Source organism: Coloeus monedula (genome assembly GCF_965178545.1).
Source record: "Coloeus monedula genome assembly, chromosome: 3".
Lineage (NCBI taxonomy): Eukaryota > Metazoa > Chordata > Aves > Passeriformes > Corvidae > Coloeus > Coloeus monedula.
In genome coordinates, this window is record NC_138783.1 from 91182953 (window position 1) to 91202142 (window position 19190).

The window sequence follows — 19190 nt, forward strand, 5'->3', positions numbered from 1 at the left end:
AAGATGTAATGATGAGATAAGCAGTATCCAGGTAGATTTTTAGCTGACAGTATAAATACTAGATATTAAGATGCCCTGGGGTAAAGAGTATGGAAGAAAATAGACCAGACTGTGGAAAATCCAGTATTCCCCTTCTGACAGATTTTTAAGAATGGGCTAGACCTACATGTCAAACACACACAGTTAACTTCTGTTTATGACAGAAAAAACACCTTCTGTTCTTCCAGATCCGTTTGTCAGATCTGGAACAGGCTTCTTTTCGAAAGGTTCTAAGCCACACCCAGTCAAAATTCAACACGTTGTTTAGTCCTTTATAATTTCTGAAGAACCACCATAGGACTTGCAATTCTTTAGGCAAATTCTGCACTGTTGACTGAATTCACAGGAAAGAAAATAGTAGCTATAAAAATATGACAAAAGTTTTGTATTAATTCACATCTGAAAAAGCAACAGGAAAAAGAAAGGTGACTACTGAAGCTGTGATTGCTGTAGTGAAGTCTTAATTCTCTCAACTACTAAAAAAGTCTTTTCTAAAATAGTCAGAATTACCAACTATATTGTCCAAAAGAATTTTTCTAGAATGCCACTTTGTCTTTTGGTCAGATTTGGGTGCAGTTAATATGTTTTTTGAAACTAAAAAGAATTAGGAAGAAAAAAAAAAAATAAAAGAGAGATACCTATGCAAGATGTGTGTCAATCTAACCAAGGTCTTCACTACCATCAACCATGATTTCTGCAAACGTCAGCTGTCCTGAAAAATTAATAAGTAGTATTCAGTCATTTCATGGTGGCATGGTAGAAAGGCCTTTGTATTCTTCTATCAAAAATGATATCCAGCAGAGTCATCTCCTTGGAACACTTTTGCTTGGCATTTTTCACCTAGCAGGAATTCCTGATGCTCAAAAACAAAGAAATTTTCCTCCGATATGGCGGAGCTAAATTTGCAGTCTGCAGGGACCACAAGTTAAATAACAGGTTAGAACTACTATGGCATGACCTGCTACTTTCCAATAACTAAATACTGACTGTACAAATAATTCTGAGAGTACAGGACTTCACTGCTGCTATTCCACCATCATTCTGCATTACCAGCATATATTTATATATATTTATGCTGATATACAGAGGGAGAGCATGCACCCATGTATGCATGCAATGACAAAGTTTTGAACTGTAGGGGGAAAAAAACCCCATGTCCTCAAGATCTGCCCTGCAGCACCCTGAGTTCAAGTCACTCATTAGATGGCATCAGCCATTGCAAACTGCAGAATTAAAGCATCATGTGACAAAGGGAACACTACACGTCATGAAACAGACAATAATAATCACTATTACGTATGGATAGATTACAGTGCCTGGATCAAGTGCCTTAATGCCAACCCTATGCACTCCTTCCTACTGCTTGTACAAAATGGCAAAATAAGGCCTTTAAAGTGTCAGCAGCTCAGGATTCAGTAATGCTTTCAAAATAGATACCTGAAGATACCTATTAGAAGATACCTATTATCTAATAGATATCTATTATCTGAGGATAGCTCTCAGAAAGGAGTTAGAAATGAGTGACTGTGTGATTAAAGTATGCCAAAGAAATGTTTCAAAAACATATGTAAGGCATTTAATTTGTTGAGCTCCATCAGATTTGTATTACGTAAGACTACAGTAAAGAAAGTCTGACGTGCCTGTAACAAACCTGTAACGACAACACCAGGTACCAGCGTCACCACAGAAAACATGTCACATTTCCAGCCACAGATAAGCTCTGAAAAACTGGAGTAATGTCTCAACAACTAAGCCAAGTTGAGCCATTTTAATACCAGTCAGTGGGAGACTCCATCAATTCAAGTTGGTTAATATCAGTTTGCAAATACACTCCAGAAACAGAACAGGCTATTTTGCTCGCAAGTACTACGTTTTCTGGTTTTCAGCTGTAGCATTGACTTAAAGCAACTGCACACCCTTAAAAGCACACTAAGTTAGAAAGAGCTTATAATATTCTAGGAAACAGAATAATTTCAGGAAGACCAACACTGTGCACTTAAGACATTTGTGAAAAGAAAGTAACTTATTTTAGAGACTGAAAAATTCTAAACACAAGAAAACTAAGATGGAATGAGATTCTACATCATGTATTTTAGATAATGAATTGTGGTTCATCCTGTGGCAAAACACAGAAAGTCATCTCCTACACTAAATCCACGTAAACTGTAAAGAAATAATTGGAAAACTATAGTTCATCACACATAGAAGACATTGCTTAGATTATGCATCCTGCCCCCACAGCAAGAGTTTTGTTTGCTTCTTTAAACAGATTGGAAGGGAAAAGTTGGAAGTGAAGATGCAAAGCAAAACACGCTGGAAACTGAACTCCATATTTTTCTAAGTACTTTTCAGCTTCAAGTACTTTCAGGTAGTTGGACTTTCACAAAACAATGGGAAGACTTTTCTCAAAAACTTTTTTGGTTCCAGCAATCACCTAGCTGCTCATTTAAGAGAGGAGTTACAGATCAAAATGAAAGCTGATACAAGTTTCATTTAATTTAATGATTGCCTTTCAAGTGCCTTGACTGAAACTGAAAAGGAATTAGAACCTTCTTGAAATTAAAAAAAAAAAAAAAAAACAACCTGACAGTCTGAATAACTTTGAACCATTGCAATCCTGTAACTTCCACATGTTCCAAACTTTACACCTTTCTAAACAAACCAGAAGTAACACAACTGTTTTAATGGCAAAAAAATGCTCCAAAGTATATTAAAAAAAAAAAAAAGAAAAACACAGATTTTTCTGCAGGTCACAGATCAAATTTTTCTTTTACAATAGCAAAGAAACCAAGCCAAATATTTATTCACCTACTCTATGAGTAGAGATGTCATGCTGCTTTTTACAATTCTCTAAATAGGAGCAAATACAGAGGAACATGTATTGCAATATAAATCACAGGTAGAAGGGAGTGAGTACAAATCCCTAATCAACACTCTAATCAGAGAGTTTGTAAGACACTTTGCCACACAAAAACCTTTGAGTTACACAGCAGTACAAGTGCTACTTGTAAGAGCTTGGAAGTAGGATTTATTTGCTTAAGATTTCCCATCACTTAACTTCGAAGGTAGGTGCTACTGTGGAGCTTAGAATACGATGAGAATCTTCAATAAAAAATGACACAATTCTAATTTGAAATAAAGTATACATTTTTAAACAGCAATAGCAAATAATAACAATCTAGTATTAAGGAAGAATCCCACTGGATTTTCTCTCAATAGGTTTTTTTGTTTTGCTCTGTTTTCAATTCTCTCAAGTCACACACTTGAAAAAATTCAACAAAACCCTAGAAGAACAACAGCATTCAACCCTGCCAATGTCACAGCCTCTACAAGTACAAAGCAATTTAGCAGAATACCTATTTCCTCAGGCTGAAATCATAACAGGTATTACAACTTCTCTACAACGTAAATCCCTCCCCCACCCTCTCCAATCACTTGACCAATGGAATACATGACCCCACTGTGAAATTAACATTTTCATGAAAATTAAAGGAAGGACAGACCTGAAATTTCTCTTTTGGAATATTCCTTCGAGCTCCTTTTGCTAGAACAAGGGCTTCTTCCACTCTGTGGCTAGCTAGAAGATCCTGAATCTGTTTTTCCAAAGGTAGTGGAACCAAGATATACACACCCTTGTTAGTAGCAACAATCACCTTTCCTGGACAGAACAAACAGATATATTCAATTTACAGCCTCTACAGAAAAAAAAAAAAAAAAAATTCAGAAACAGGCTTTAAGATACACAATTTAAGATACAAGAACCTAAACAGTGTTAAAGTCCCAAAAGTGACCTTTGCTGCTTACCACATTTACTACATAGTACAGTTTGCCTATAAATTCCAGCTCAGAAATACAGAGATAATGGTAAATTCATTTAGTTACAGCAGATTTTGTTCTACTCTAAGAGAAATTGGCTAGAATCACTCATGATGAACTAACCTGGTAAGGTCACTGAAATTAACGCCAGATTCCAGAAAGTAGGAACTTTTAACTAACAGGTACTTCCCCAGACTTACATTTGAAAATTTTAAGCTGTACACCAAATCTAGCAAGTAACATACAGTTCACAGTGCTAGAGTTTGTAGCTTTTCTGGAAAAAAAAATATAGTAGCATAGTATATTCCACACTTAAGAGTTCTCAATTGAAGAACGGATCAATAGAAATTTTTGTACTTTTTTGTTTAATAATTCTATGTGAAAGATCCAATTTTAAACCTCTTACACAGATATTTTAGAATTTATTATTCTTTTGTATTCCTTTTTAATAAGTTAGAAATTTGTCAAGATAGTCAATGGACAAATACCTGTAGGTCACAATTATTGAGTTGTAGCATTAAATTAACATTGCTCCTTTGAAAGAAACAATCAAGTTACAAGATACAGCTCTAACTCCATAGACTCCTACCCAACAATTAACTTGACAATTACAGCACATTTAATGAGCATAGATTTTGTTAGAAGTGTGGAATTTTGGATTACTGAAGTCTGCAAGGAATCTAACCAGGAAAGCACTTGCAATAAAAGTTTCAACAGTAAACATACTTGTTGGATACTTTGTTTAAAAAACAAACCCAAGTGACTGCAGCTGTTGTTCCAGAATTACTGATGCGACAAAGCGTCCTTTTTAATACCTTCAAAGTCCTGTAGAATGTGACCTTCTTTAAAAGGCAGGGTTTGCTTTTGCTGCTGGTCCAGCATGCTGTGCACCGTAATGAACTCATCATCGAGAGCAACCACGTAAGGAAAGCACAAAGCTGCCCCAATCACATTCTCTGACCAGTGCACTGGGGCACGCTGCGAAATCCCATCTACAGTAGCAAACATGCCTACAAAAAGGGAAAAACAAAGCCTGAGGCTCATGCTAGTTGAAGACTGTTGTTTTCCCAACAGAAAGCATGGGTACCAAGGTGCAGCAATGGAAAGTCTCAGAGCAGATGCAGTATCAGGCAGCATGATAACAACACATCACACCTCCCTGGACCTGAACTGATATGTTGGTTAATTCAGTTCAATTTTTTTTTTCATCCTCTGTCAGCACAGGAACAGACAATGCCAAAAACTGAGGAGAGATGAATACTGAAACAAACTAGCAAGAATTATTCAAGTTTAGTAAGTTTAAGAGCTTTCTTATAGGAATTATGCAATGTAGTTCGAATTCATTTCAGAACAGTAACACTTATTGAGATCCAGCTTCCAAACAATCTTGCCTTAGCAGGAGCTGTAGACCTGCACCACCTGACCAATCCAGCAATGCAGATGTGTTTGTTCTTGTAGTGTCAAGTGTCTAAAGAGCATTTTAGTGGACACAATTGTTTACCACACTTCTTCACTTTTGCTACAGCCAACATTTTCCGAGAACAAGGGCCCATCTCCTTGGGATGAGTCACTTCCTGTGAAGCATCTGTGTTTTCAATCATTTGAAAAAATGCAGAGGCTGTGTATAAAGCAGCACAGAGTAAAGACTTTCTATTATCCCAGTGATAACTCCTATGCTGTCTTCAGAATAACCAGATTCAAACTTCAGTTAATTTGCAGGGTGGCTTTTTGTCACTACCTTTCTTCATATCTATTCTGTCCTCCATTCTTCTCCTACCTTAACAGACTTTTAAATTGCTTTGGGACCACATGCCACTGGTTCGATTCATGCTACTTGATACTTCCCAATTCTGAGACATTAATTGAAGAAAAATTTCAGTTACAATTTTCAGGCCTAGTTCAGTAATCATTTACCAGTTGAGCCATACTGAAGCACAGTGTAAACTTCTGTTCAAAATATGAATTCACACCTCTTAAAACAAGTATTCTCATGCCATTAAAAAGACATGCCCATGAAAATTGATCTTTGGCAGCAGTGAGCCACTTGACAGCTGGCAGAATAAGTCTGAGCTCTAAAGAACAGAAGAGATTAAAAGATTATGTTATTCAATTTACAAAATCTCTTCCAAACAGAGGATAATGAGGCAAGGCGAGCTGAGTACAAGGACCTCCTTGGAATGAAAAAAAAAATAAAAAAAAAGGAAAAACAGAGAAAACAAAACAGAAGGTTGTAGATTTGTACAGAACTACAGTGTAGACACTAAGCTTCTGGATCCCTTACAGCAGCTTTCAAATGATCAGACCTTTCCCCTTGACTAAGGGTTCTTTTTCACTACAATGATCAGCTTTTCAACCAGAGCACCTTACAGAAAATACTTTCTGGGTCATAATACATAATTCCTAATTTACTCTCTAGATCTTGATATTCTTATGACTCAGAAGTAAAGTTTTATGTTAGGCAAAATGTACTGTCCAGTTTTAAAGGCTTTCAGTTGTTATTCCATGATACAATCCCATTTCAAAACATGGGAGAAAACCTGTACTAACTATATACTAACCAGGAGTAAACTTAGGGCTTATTCTATTTGAAAGACTAATTCTTAGGCTTTTCTATTTTTATGATGTTCTAACACAAATAATTATAAACTCCATACTCTTTTTAAATGAAAAAGCTCTTTTTCAAGTAATTTTAAAAATCCTTATGGAAGTGAAAGGGTATGCATTCAAGTCAATGTCTCTCTACATCCCTCTGCATTCAATAGCTAGGGCTTCTGTAGCAGAATGATGCATTTTCTGTCTCCATCCAGCTTTCACCTAAGGATAACAATAAACATAACTACATTCAGAAACCACAACCTTTTTATAGTACAGGAATGCATTTGATGAAACTTGAGATGAGGCCAGAAATCAATTCCGTATTAATAATTGCAAAGGCTACACAAGGATTACAAGAGTTACCCAAAACAAAGCTACACTGCTTTCAGCACCAAGAGATACAGAAATGTTTTGTATCATCTGCAAACTTGTTGAAAGTGTGCTCTTCCCTACCAGCCAGTTGTTGAAATTATGTTAATATTGACCGCGCATTGGCCCCCTAGGGTACAAGACTGGTCTCCAGCTGCACTCTGACTCCACTCTGCACCGCTGACGATGAATCTTCCAGCCAAGCTTTCAATCCACCTCAACTGTTTCTCCAGCTCATTCTTCATCCATTTGTCTACAAAGGATGTCATGGCAGAGAGCATCAAAGCCTTGCTAACTTCACAGGATCACTGCTGTCCCCTCATTTGCCAAGCCAGCATGTGATCACAGAAGATGCTCAGTCTGGTCAGGCCATTTCGCCTTTTTAAATCTACATGGATTACTTCAAATAACATTCTTGCCTTTTGTATATTTGGAAATAGCTTCCAGGATTTTCCCAAATCACCTTCCTGAGGATGAGGGTACAGCTGGCTGAAATTCCCTGGTTCTTCTCTCGATCACCTAAGGCAGGAGTGAAAACATTTGTTTTCTTCCAGTCCTGAGGAACATCCTCTGATCTTCACAACCTTTCAAATATAATAAAGATTGGCCTCACAATGACATTGACCATCATCCTCAAGCACTCATGGGAACATCCCATCAGGTCCCATGGATTTGTCTGCCCAGTTTATTTAAATGTTCCATAACCTGATACTTCTCTGCCAAGGGCAGGTTTTTGTTGCTCCAGATTTTCCCACTGTTCCTAAGGACTGATGATTCCTGAAAGAAGGTCATACCAGTAGACTGACGTAAAGAAGGCATTAAGCACCTCAGCCTTTTCCATGCCCTTTGGCATCAGGTCCTCCGCCCCACTTACCAGTGGGCTTCCAGTAGACTTCCTGTGCTGCTTATATGCTTGAAGCTCTTTTTGTTGCCCTTCATGGTGCTCAGCAGAGTCAATGCCAGATGGACATTGGCCTCTGCCCTGGTTTTGGATAGAGTTCATTTTCTTCTTAGCAGCTGGTGTTTTGGATTCAGTATGAGAACAATGTCGATAACACACTAATGTTCAACAGAGCACACCCCTTCATCAGCTCCTCTGCCACCATCAATGCACTCCAGAAAACTCGTGGACTGCTTGTCTTTGCTGTGCGGCCCCTTTAGCAGGTACTGGAGTGGTTCAAGTTTACCTTAAAAATCAGGGCCTGCAAACGTAGATCTCTTCCTGTTACCCAAAGGTCTTACCTACACCTTCTTCCTGATGAAGTGGTCTGTTCCAGGCACTCACCACAATGTCAACTATGTTAGTTTGCTCTCTAACCCAAATCCATAAACTCTCATCTGCCTCCTCCTTTGTTCCAAGGCACCCCACCACATCTTCCTATTGCTCCCATGTAAAGGGTAACCCCCATTTCAGCTCTTAACACGTACCTGTGCTGATTTCTCAGAAAAAGTGAGAGTTTCCACTACCATGATGTTTTGTAAAGACTTCTTTCTCTGCATATGCCTGAAACAGAACTTCTTCAGCTCTGTTTACTGCTCATGAAGTCCTTAATCACACTATCTTGCACTGATTTGCTTGCCAACACAGTCTACCACCATCATGCCTAATCTAAATCCAACTCACCATGTTGTTCAGACAAGTCGGCAAAAACGCTTTTGCCTCACTTGACCTGGGGGATCCCATCTCTTCCTTAAAGAGGAATCCATAGTCCTAAAAGACAAACCCCATTACCACAAGTTGTACAATTGGTTGGTGATCTGCACAATCCACATACTCCTCCTCAAGATGTTCTTCCCTACCAGCTGGCTGGATGAGAAAACCCCCATCTCCAGTATGAGGGAATCTCCCACTACTATTACTTGCTAATTCCTCTGGTGCTCCTGCATTGTTCAGGCTCAGATGATTTGTTGGACAGAACTTCTGCTTTTCATCTGCTACTGTAAGCACTGAGCATATTATATAGCTGTAAATCAGCAAGCAGAGAAGGAGAATTCTTCCAATTATGAGAAGTCATGAGTTTCCAGTGTCAGCCATCACAGAACAGCAGAGACAGCCTGTCCTTCCTCTCTGTACAGATGGAGGTTGAAGGCTCATGCCTGGGTCCTGGAGAAGACTCAATTTCCTTTTTGCCATCTCTGGTGTCATGTATTCTGCTGACCTCCTACTGCATCTCGTTTACTTGGCAACAGAAATCCTCAATCAAGTACACATCTCCCATGGGCAAGGACAACATTTTTCCTTGGTCCAGTCTCAGGAAGAGGTATGAGGCGCTCTGTTCAGCTCAAGGTGTGAGGAGCTGCACCCTCCATTGGGAGCTCAGCCTGAGCCAACACCTCTGATACATACAATACATACTTTTGGGGCAGTTGCTCCAGCTGGTGATGGGAAGCATATCCTGTGCCAATATCAAGACATGTCTGCTGTAATTTTAAACACTTAAAGCCTCTCTAGAGCACGAAATCTGATTAAAAACATGCAACAAGAGCTTCACCAACTCGAAAACTGAATTTTGGTTTGCAGTTTCATACATATCAGATAGAATTGATTTTCAATTGTAAATTAACTAATTACTGGACAGAATGAAGAAGCACCAAAAATGAAGCTCCTCCTCCTTTTGAAAGAACAAGCTAAATACTAACTGCAAGTAAAGACAACAAAATACCAAATGGCCAATGATTTGCTATGAACAATTCTAACAATCAGCTTAAAATCCAGAGTCCAGAGAAAGAAAAAGGTTACATACATAATAAACTCAGAGATGTTTTACTTTATCATTTTGAGCACTTGCTTTTTGCCAATCTAAATTCCAGTCAATTCAAAAAGCAAATTAATATAAATAAATGTCACTTCAAACACTCTAAAGCCAAATATATTAATGCAGAATATATCCACCTCTGTAAAAGAGGCTGAACTTAGCATAGATGCTCTACCAAGTGCCAAACCAGCATGCCCTAATCAATGAGACATATGAAAGCAAATCAAAATCAGAACTGAAGATTTACATCAAGCCTTTTCAAGTCCATTCACTTTACAGCAGAGGCCCACCTGAGATATCAAGATGCACAACGCTTATCTACTATAAAGGTGCCCAACCATGTTCATAACTTCAAAGAGACAAGTGTTAAAGACACTAGGAATTCTACCAAGGAGGAACAGTAAGATGGATAATACTTAGTCAAAACATCAGTGGGAAGGCAATAGAGAACAGGAGACAAAAAAAGATTAATTAAGCAAGGAAAAACTACTGTTGACAGCAAACACCCTATAAGGTCTCTAAGGCAGTACAAGAAAGAGTTTGCCTGTATCATGAAGAAAAGAGTAGTTTATAGCATGTTTACAGCAGCAGAAGTGCACTTGCTTAAGATCTCCCGTACTGGACATTCTAACCCCAGGACGTTCTACTTACACAAGGATGTTGGACTTTGTAAGTAACCTTTTTTCATGTAACATTTTTCATGTTACAGGACACCAGACAAAAGCAAAAGTCAGACTAAATAAAATTCTGATTTCTAGCTAAATACAATTATGCTTTTGAAATTATATTCTTAAAGGAAAAAAAAAAAAAGGAAAGAAAAGAAAAGATAAATTACTTAAACAGAATCTGGTTTGACATATCTAAACAATTTTTAAAAATGAAAATAAGAATGGAATCTTCTTAGAAAATCAGCTAATTCACAAATTTTAACTTCCCTAGCACTGCTAAAAAGTTGATGTCCACAAATACATGTCTACATTTAAAACAACTAAGAGCTTTAATAGGACATGGGCAGCCAAAATGACTTAGAAAAGTTCTGTATGCAAAAAAAACCAAAAACCCAAGTTCATCTTGGAACATCTTTAACTCATATAAACTCAAATTCTACTGAGAGTCTACTTCTTTAAAGAAAAGCTGGTGAGTTGATGTACATCTTGCATTCCGGTCACAAAGCAAAACTTCAATATAAGCAACTGATTTTCTTTGGAATTTATATTGGACACTTGATTCTCTTTGAAATTTATATTAAAAAGCCAGAACTCGAATTAAGAACCTAAATAGCTGTGAACTTTGTGTCATGCTATTCCTAATGTTTCAGGGAAAATACATAAACCACATCTCCTGAAAGGAGAATCATATGGCAAACAGCATGAAAGCCCTCTGCCTGTGGTCTGTCAGCTCTGGGATACTGCAGCTTTTCCAAAAAAAGCTCAAGATTACCGACCTCACAGCATATTGTTGATTTAGACAGATTACAGTAGTCCTTACAGTCATCTCTTAGACAAGAGCATGATTTCACATGATCTAACTTTAGTTTTGCAATACTTAAACTATCTGTAACACAGAGCTGAGAAATACTATTAAAAAACTAAGCAAATGGGAGCATTAAAACCAGTAATATCTAATAACATCTACAGTTAGGACAGCATTTACTATTATAGGAGTTAGGATGCAACTTACTTCCACTAAAATTTCTTACTAACACTGTAGTACAACATACCTACTTGTGAATCTGTTAAAAGCTATAAAATACACTTCATATTGATGCCTTTTCCTGGTCTTAAAATCAAGAGTCAAACACATTTAGAAGGGGAAAAGGGATTTTACCTTGGTATTTCTTTTAGGACCCTTAGGTGCACTACATCCAGGTCGAATGCACCCCAAAGCACACTGCAATGCCCACACCCACAACAGATCTGCTATAACATTATAGGTCTTATTAATCAGCATATCTATCAAAGATTCCCCAATGAGAGGCTCAAGTGAGCCCCCCTCCCCAAGGAGCCTTCCCCTGGATGGTTCTATCTTGGTTTACAGAATGTGTTCTGGAGAGGACCTTGGGGTCTGGGGCACACTGATCCCTAACTACGAAGCTTCTAAAATGTTTAGTCTCTCAGCTTGACAAGTAAGTCCAAGAATGCAGGCAAAAAGCACTAAGAATACAGAAGTTGTAAAAAGGTATAAAAGAAAAGGCAAAAAAATCATCATGGCATCAATATGAGCTCCTCTGAATAGCAACTGAGGAAAAAATTAACTCATTTACACTAATGTAACAATTTTGTAGCAACATGGGACTCCACATACCAAGACCCACTAGTCACTACAGACTGTGTATCAATCTCTGAAGTTTCACTTGGTACCCAACAATTTTTTTACTACGGGCTGCAAGATACAATGAAATGAAGCTTTCTACACACATGATGAAAATAAAAATAATAATAGATTTTTGTGCATTAAAAAAACACTTAGTGTGGTTTTTTTTATAGTTATAATAGTATTATAGAGTTATAATAGTACTAAGTACCAAAAATTTACCATCTCCCTTTTTATCTCAACATTCCAATATAGACCTGTGAAGGAAAGCATCATTATTATGCATAACACTTTATTAGTAAATCTTTGCCTCAGAAATTCAGAGAAATTAAGAGAAGTTAAAAAAAAAAAAAGCAAAAAAATTAAAATCCTTAGTCTCACCTAGGCCTCCAGGGCCAGCCAACAGAAACTCTTGTCTGCCTATCCTTTTCACAATTGGCCGTTTCTCGTCACTGCAATATGGAAATAGGTCCTGGGAGACACCAGTATTATAATTCAAAATTATATATTGTGTAGTAAGGGCAAGGCATAAGTAGTAACCATCTACAGCCACAGCACAGGGTTGTTCTGGAGTAAACACTTCCTTCACTATCTGGACTCTGTCTTCAAACACCATGAACATTTGAATGGTCCGACGTTTGACCGAGATAATGCAAACTTCAACGCAGAAAGGATCCCCACTCACAGGGTTTTCATTCAGTGTGAACGTCACAGCTCCTTTGATCCTAGCACCAGTGGGGACAGGTTCCAAGTTGATCATGTTCACTAGTGTTATCGTGTTGTCACAAAGCACAAGCAGTCTGGTGAGGGCAGAGGCTGCTTTCAACTCGCTCACAGGCTTCTTCAAGCCCAGGTATTTGTGTAGTTGCTTGGTGGCAGCAAAAGTTATTTTTCCAGCTGTCGATACCTTTTCATCCAACAGAAAGTGATAGATAAAGCAGTCATTGGTTCCAATATAGAGGTTCTTCCCACAACACTCAATGCACTCGATGTTGATGTAATTTTTGTCTCCCATTAACATCTCCCGCTCAACAGCAGAAACGAGCTTGAAAGCTTTAACGCTCATTGTGTCTTCTGGGTGATCTAATTAAAGAGAAAAAAACACTACTGTTTACCTCTGCACTTCGAATCAAGTATCAGAGGTAGCAATTTAACATTCACCAATACAAAAACTTTAACAAGTGCATTTTTTAATAGCCTATACTCTATTTCCAACCCAACTACACAAGCCGGTGCAAGCACATTAATAACCACAGAAATTAATCAAATGGTATGCTTCCACTTCTAACCTATTCTGAAACAGATTCACAACAGCACCCAGCTATTCTGAAGTGATGCTTTCTCCACAAGTAACCAGCATGTTACTGGCTCTCTCAGACACTCTGGTACTACAAGGGGTTATTGCCAGTACTTAGTGACTTATAAACCTGTCATGCACAGGTTTCTATCACCTGTACACAAAAACAGACAAGCTTCAGGTCTTAGATTTCCTAAGAGGCTGCAAGGCATTTAGCGCTACTAGTTAACATCTCATGTTGCTTTACACTCCATTGTAGGCCTCTTAATACACAGTCTTTTCACAAAATATCACAGGTGTATTCCATTTTAGCATATATTTTACATTCCTTACTCTCCAGCAATCAGAAATACATACTTTCCAAGCCAATTAAATAATAACTTATACAAGGTATCATCCAACTCATAGTAAAAGTTGTTGGTTTCCGGTTGTAGCTTGTTTGGTTTTTTTTTTTTAAATATCTGCAGAGTGCACAGCCCATAAAGCATTCATTAAGCTCAAGATGCAGTATCACAGAAATTCAGAGTGTTTCTGTTCTCCACTATCACAGTCATTCCAAAAGTCTGTCTTTAAGTGCTAAGCAGCACATCTAATATTTATTCTACAAACTATACCTACCCTTCTGCAATCAAGCACCGTCAAGGGAGAGATGCAATTTATGAAGCAGATAATAGTGTTTTAAAAGCAGTCCATGCAATGTTACTATACTCCAGATATATATAACTAATGTTATAAGAAACCAGCAGACAACTGTGCTCAACACTCTAAAAAAGAGCAGATGAGAAAATGCTGACCTTGTAACAGTCACTTAGCCAACACAGGGGAAGACACAACACCAAACATCTGGAACATACACAACTACTTCTAGTCCACAGTACAATGGTGATATAAAACATCAAAAGAATCTCTGTGGACCAACAGAGAAACCAACATCAACAAAACACTCCTGTGAACAAAACTGAAACTAAACACAGTCAAAACAAATTTAGTTTCCAATTATTACGTCTAACAAAACTTGGTTTTGCAAGAGAACACTAAAAACCATGGTAAAAAAAGTTCATAATCGAGTGATAAAAGGTAAGGTACACAACTTGCAGGTAGCCATGAAACAAAATTATATAAAACTAAGATTATGGCTAGAAGCAAACCATATTACCAAGATACAGCATTAATGCCAAATACTTCCGAATTAGTTTTTTGGGTTTTTTTCAGAAATCAAAAAGATTTTAGTTCGGGTTTCCAGGACATTTTCAAGTTCCATCCTTACCTGGAGTGTGAATTACTGTGATGACCTTCAACAAAAGAAACCCAACCAAACAAACCCAGGAAGCACTAGAGAAATAGCCAAAGGTAAAATGATAATGCAAGTCTGGCAACACAGCCATGTATCCTCCAACATGAGCAAAAGAAGAACAGCATTTTAAGTTAGAGAGATCTGTCCAAATGTTGACTGCCAAAACAACCCCAACAGTTCTTAAGAGGCCATGTGTAGCCTGAAGTGATACACTACTGTCTGCAGAGGTCAGGCAGCTTTCATACCTGAAGTTGCCAAGGACTTAATTAATGTTCCTGAAGCCCAAAGTAAGAATATTAATGTGTGCCACTGAGAGAAATGCAGAATTTTGCTCCTGACCAAGATGTGTTAAAAAGTCCACACTAATTTCCCACATGAAAGTAGATGAAAAGTAAAAGTATGAAAGAACTCTTAACAGATACATGACTCCTGAACAGAAAAAACAAAAAAATCCATAGTGCTACATAAGTCTGGCAACAAAGAAATAAATACATCCATTCTAGGAAAAAAAAAAAAAAAGCCATGAGAAAAAGCTTTTAGGAACAAACAATGCCAGCACTCATGACCCGGCTGTAACTTCTTTTTTAGCATTTATCTTGTTCTTATTTATGAAACCTTAGGGGCCTGTGAGCACTGTAAAGGAACAGGTCCTACAGAACATGCTGTTCCTTTGAAGTGGAAGAGGCCACCCCATAGTTACAGATAGCACTTTTTATAGTACATTTGTATGTTCAGAATTCCGGAAAACAAGACAATGGGAATGTTTTGCTGTCAAAGAAAAATAAAGCAATAATCAAGTAAATTATCAGTCTAGTAGACACTGATCTGTAAGCGCAATAACAACCCCACACGCACTCATTTCCTGCAAGAAGTGGGAAGCAGCTCTCCCCCGCTCCAGTTAAGCAATAACCTTGCATTACACTGCGCTGGCCCCTGCCTTGGAGAGCAACACCCTGCCTCCCTCACCCTGCACGCACTCCTACACCCTGTGCGGGCTCTAATTAACCTGTGGACACGATTCTCCCGAGCCGAGGAGCCCCCGGGAGGACAGGGACGCGCTGCCCGTCCCCCCACACACACCGCGCGCAACCAGGCCCGCCACCGGCCGGCCCCGCCGCGCCCGCCTCCACCCGACCCGACACGGAGCCTCTCCCGCCGCCCGCCCTCCCGCAGCACCTGCCGCGCACAGCGGGAGCCGGGCCCGCCGCTCCGAGGCCTCGCGGTGCGGTGGCGGCGGCCGGGGCCGCCTCGGGGAGCGCTGGGATCCGCCGGCGGCGGGCGGGGGGCAAGCGCCGCTTCCGGTGCGGAGCCGGCCCCGCCCCGAGCCCGCGTCACCGGGACGGGGAGCGGGGGAGGCCGCGTCCGGTCACGTGCGGGAGAGGCCGCCTTCGCAGGCCGGGAAGCGCCCAAAGTGCTCCGCAGGCAGCTCTACAACCTCGCATCCAAGAGAAGAGACTAATATAGATATATAATATATTTATAATAGAGACATAAGAGAGTCCAAAGCTTTGGGATTGTTGGACTTAATAACAGCGATAGTCTAAGTCTCAGATCTATTGTAAAAGATTTACAATAACGCTATTTGTATATAGTATATGTGTCATATATTATAAGAGATTTATACCGTTCCTATTATTTATATGTATATATAACTCTCAAGTATTATATGTTAAAAAGATAAATTACTTGTCGGTAGAATTGCCTTGTTAAAGTTTAGAGCTTGACATGCCTCAGTGACCTAGGAGGAGGTTAACAAAGCTTAGAGAGAAGGCTGAGCTACTGATAGTGGACACAAAGAATGCAGACTTTATGTGCCACAAATATATTTGGCAGAATTCCCAAGATAAGGAAGAAACTAACAAAGCCTGCTCAACAACTCCGCTGAAATCAGCTCCGACTGGGTAAAAGGTAATTCCAGCAAGGGGGAGAGCTATGATCACTGACTCACGGCCACTGACCCAAGAAATTCACTGGCTCAAGCAAAAAGAACGACTGAGCGTGCAGGCTAATTAGCCTGAGAAGTGAGGGAATCATTAACCAATAGAAGACTAATTAATAAAAGAACTATGTAATTTGTAGCCAGTGAACATTAATGCCTTTGTTTGCTAAAGTATATAAATAATGAGAAGCTTTGATGGTCGTCATGCTAGCTTTGCAGATTTGCTACCCAGCAGGCCTTTCTGCACAGAACTCTAAATAATTCAAATATCTCAGTTCTCTGTGTGGATTGGCCTCTTGCACACTGGGTGAAAGAAGCTATTTTGGGAAAACACATATAGCTGCTGAACACATACAGCTAAAGAGGAATGTATTGGAATGATGTAAAGCATTCTTTTTCTAATTTTAATATCTCTAAAAGAAAAATAATGGGAAATGGTACCTGGTATCATTTATTTAAAATTACCCTATTGCAGTTACAAAAAAATACCCAAAAAATCTCTGCTATGAAATGCAATAGGAACACTCAACAAATCTATGAAAATAATATTGCTTATTAAAATTCTATTATTTTTACAGCGATTGGAAAAGAAACATTACATTTTTATCAGACTGTTTACGTTTCATCCCTATCAGAACTTTATTGTGAGAGGACGTTCTTTGGTTAACCAAAGAGGAAGTGTAATTTTGGGTACAAATGCCTACAAAGTAAATAATAACATAAGAAAATCACAGGGTAAAAATCTTGATCAGCACAACTAATTTGGTTAGCAAGGATATGTTTCTGTGAGGACAGAACTTATGAAGTACTTTAGGAAGAGGGAGATGATCCATGTAATTTAGAAGAAAGTAATTTCATTCATTGAAATAAGTGCCAAAATACAGGCTGAACACTCACCCTAGAAGCTATATTCATTTACAAGATTACTTGAGTGCAGTTGATTTTGTGACATAATTGGCTGAAGTGAGAAATGAACGAGAAGATGAAAGTAGAACTAGTCTATAGTTGTGTGCCTACTAGGCACAGAACTATAGTTAGGGCTTTGGGCAGTTGGCAGCACTGGCACCCAGCCTGCGCTTCCCCTCGGATGCAGCTTCCCTGAAGAGGAAAAGCACAAGGGAACAAAGTGTATATACTGCCAGAAGACACTTTTGAGGAAGCCATATGACATAATGTTACTACTTACTTGTACACTTAAATGATTTTTAAATATTGAAAATTTGAAATTATGCCCTTTGAAGTGCTGCATCTATGTAGCTATAATGTGACTTGCATAGTCATGTATCTGCAACCCCTTCCACGTGGATGTACTTTTATTGTGTTACATTGTTGCCTGTGCCTTGTAATTCTGTAAAATGCGTCAAGTACTTCAAATTATCTTGTAATTTTATGTTGTAACAACTACATGGTTATTTACTCATGTAACCATTTGTAATTCCCTACTCTTCTTTTGAACATGTGAGCGGGTGACAAACTCCAATGGGCAGGCAGTTATTGTACTTTCGAATTACAAAGCAACTTTTGTTACTGCATATCAAGTGGCGTTAACCAGTGGGTGTCGCAACTATGGGCAGGACGGAGATCCTGTTTAATTCCGTAGCAAAGTTCCGGCATGCAGCAGCACAAAGGCTTCATACTCTTGTATGCTGACAGAGTGACAGTAAAATAGATGTTCTCCCGGTTCTGTGCTATCACCTGGGGGTTGACGTCATCTTATCAGCAACACCTAACTCCCTCAAGGGCAGAGAAGCCTTGCAGAGAAACCCAGACAAATTAGAGAGCTGTGCAATCACCAGCTGTATGAAGTTTAACAAGGGCAAGTGCTGGATTCTGCACCTGGGATGGGACAACCCTGGATGTACAGACTGGGGAACAAGAGGCTGGAGAGCAGCGCCATGGAAAGGGACCTGGAGATCCTGGTGGATGACAAGCTGAACATGAGTCAGCAGTGCCCTGGCAGCCAGGAGGGCCAAGCGTGTCCTGAGAGGCATCAGGCACAGCATCGCCAGCCGGGCAAGGGAGGGGATTGCCCTGCTCTGCTCTGCACTGGGGCAGCCTCACCTCGAGTGCTGGGGGCAGCTTTGGGTGCCACAATACAAAAAAGACATTAAGCTACTGGAAAGCATCCAAAGTAGGGCCACGAGGGTGGTGAACGGTTTTGAGGGGAAGCCGTGTGAGGAGAACCTGAGGTCACTTGGTCTGTTCAGCCTGGAGGAGACTGAGGGGAGACCGAATCGCAGTCTACAGCTTCCTCATGGGGGGCAGCGCAGGGGCAGGCACTGATCTCTTCTCTCGGGTGACCAGTGACAGGACCCAAGGGAATGGCATGAAACAGTGTCAGGGGAGACTTAGGTTGGATATTAGAAGAACGTTCTTCATCAAAGGATGGTCAGGCACTGGAACAGCCTCCCCAGGAAAGTGGTCACAGCACCAAGCCTGGCAGATTTCAAGAGGCATTTGGAAAACGCTCTCAGACATATGGTGTACTACTTGGGCTGTCCTGTGTAGGGCCAGGAGCTGGACTTCGATGATCCCTGCAGGTCCCTCCCAACTCAGGATATTCTGTGATTCTGTGGGATTCTCTGCATTTCTCCTGACCCGGCTGCCGCGCCTCGCGCCGCCCCGGGCCCCGCTCGCGCCGCCCCGGGCCCCGCTCGCGCCGCCCCGGGCCCCGCTCGCGCCGCCCCGGGCCCCGCTCGCGCCGCCCCGGGCCCCGCTCGCGCCGCCCCGGGCCCCGCTCGCGCCGCCCCGGGCCCCGCTCGCGCCGCCCCG

General features: G+C 40.1%; 1 protein-coding gene across 1 annotated transcript in view; it reads right to left on the minus strand.

The window, feature by feature from the left end:
- The window catches only part of TGFBRAP1 (transforming growth factor beta receptor associated protein 1), a 37355-nt gene extending 21592 nt beyond the window's left edge, over window positions 1–15763 (minus strand). The window contains exons 1-4 of the mRNA XM_082278817.1: window positions 15656–15763; window positions 12270–12971; window positions 4671–4865; window positions 3543–3697 (exon numbers count right to left, since the gene is read on the minus strand). Coding sequence (XP_082134943.1) covers window positions 3543–3697; window positions 4671–4865; window positions 12270–12954 — 1035 coding nt within the window. The 5' untranslated portion in view covers window positions 12955–12971; window positions 15656–15763. The remainder of the gene's footprint in view (window positions 1–3542; window positions 3698–4670; window positions 4866–12269; window positions 12972–15655) is intronic.
- Window positions 15764–19190: the final 3427 nt, after the last annotated feature.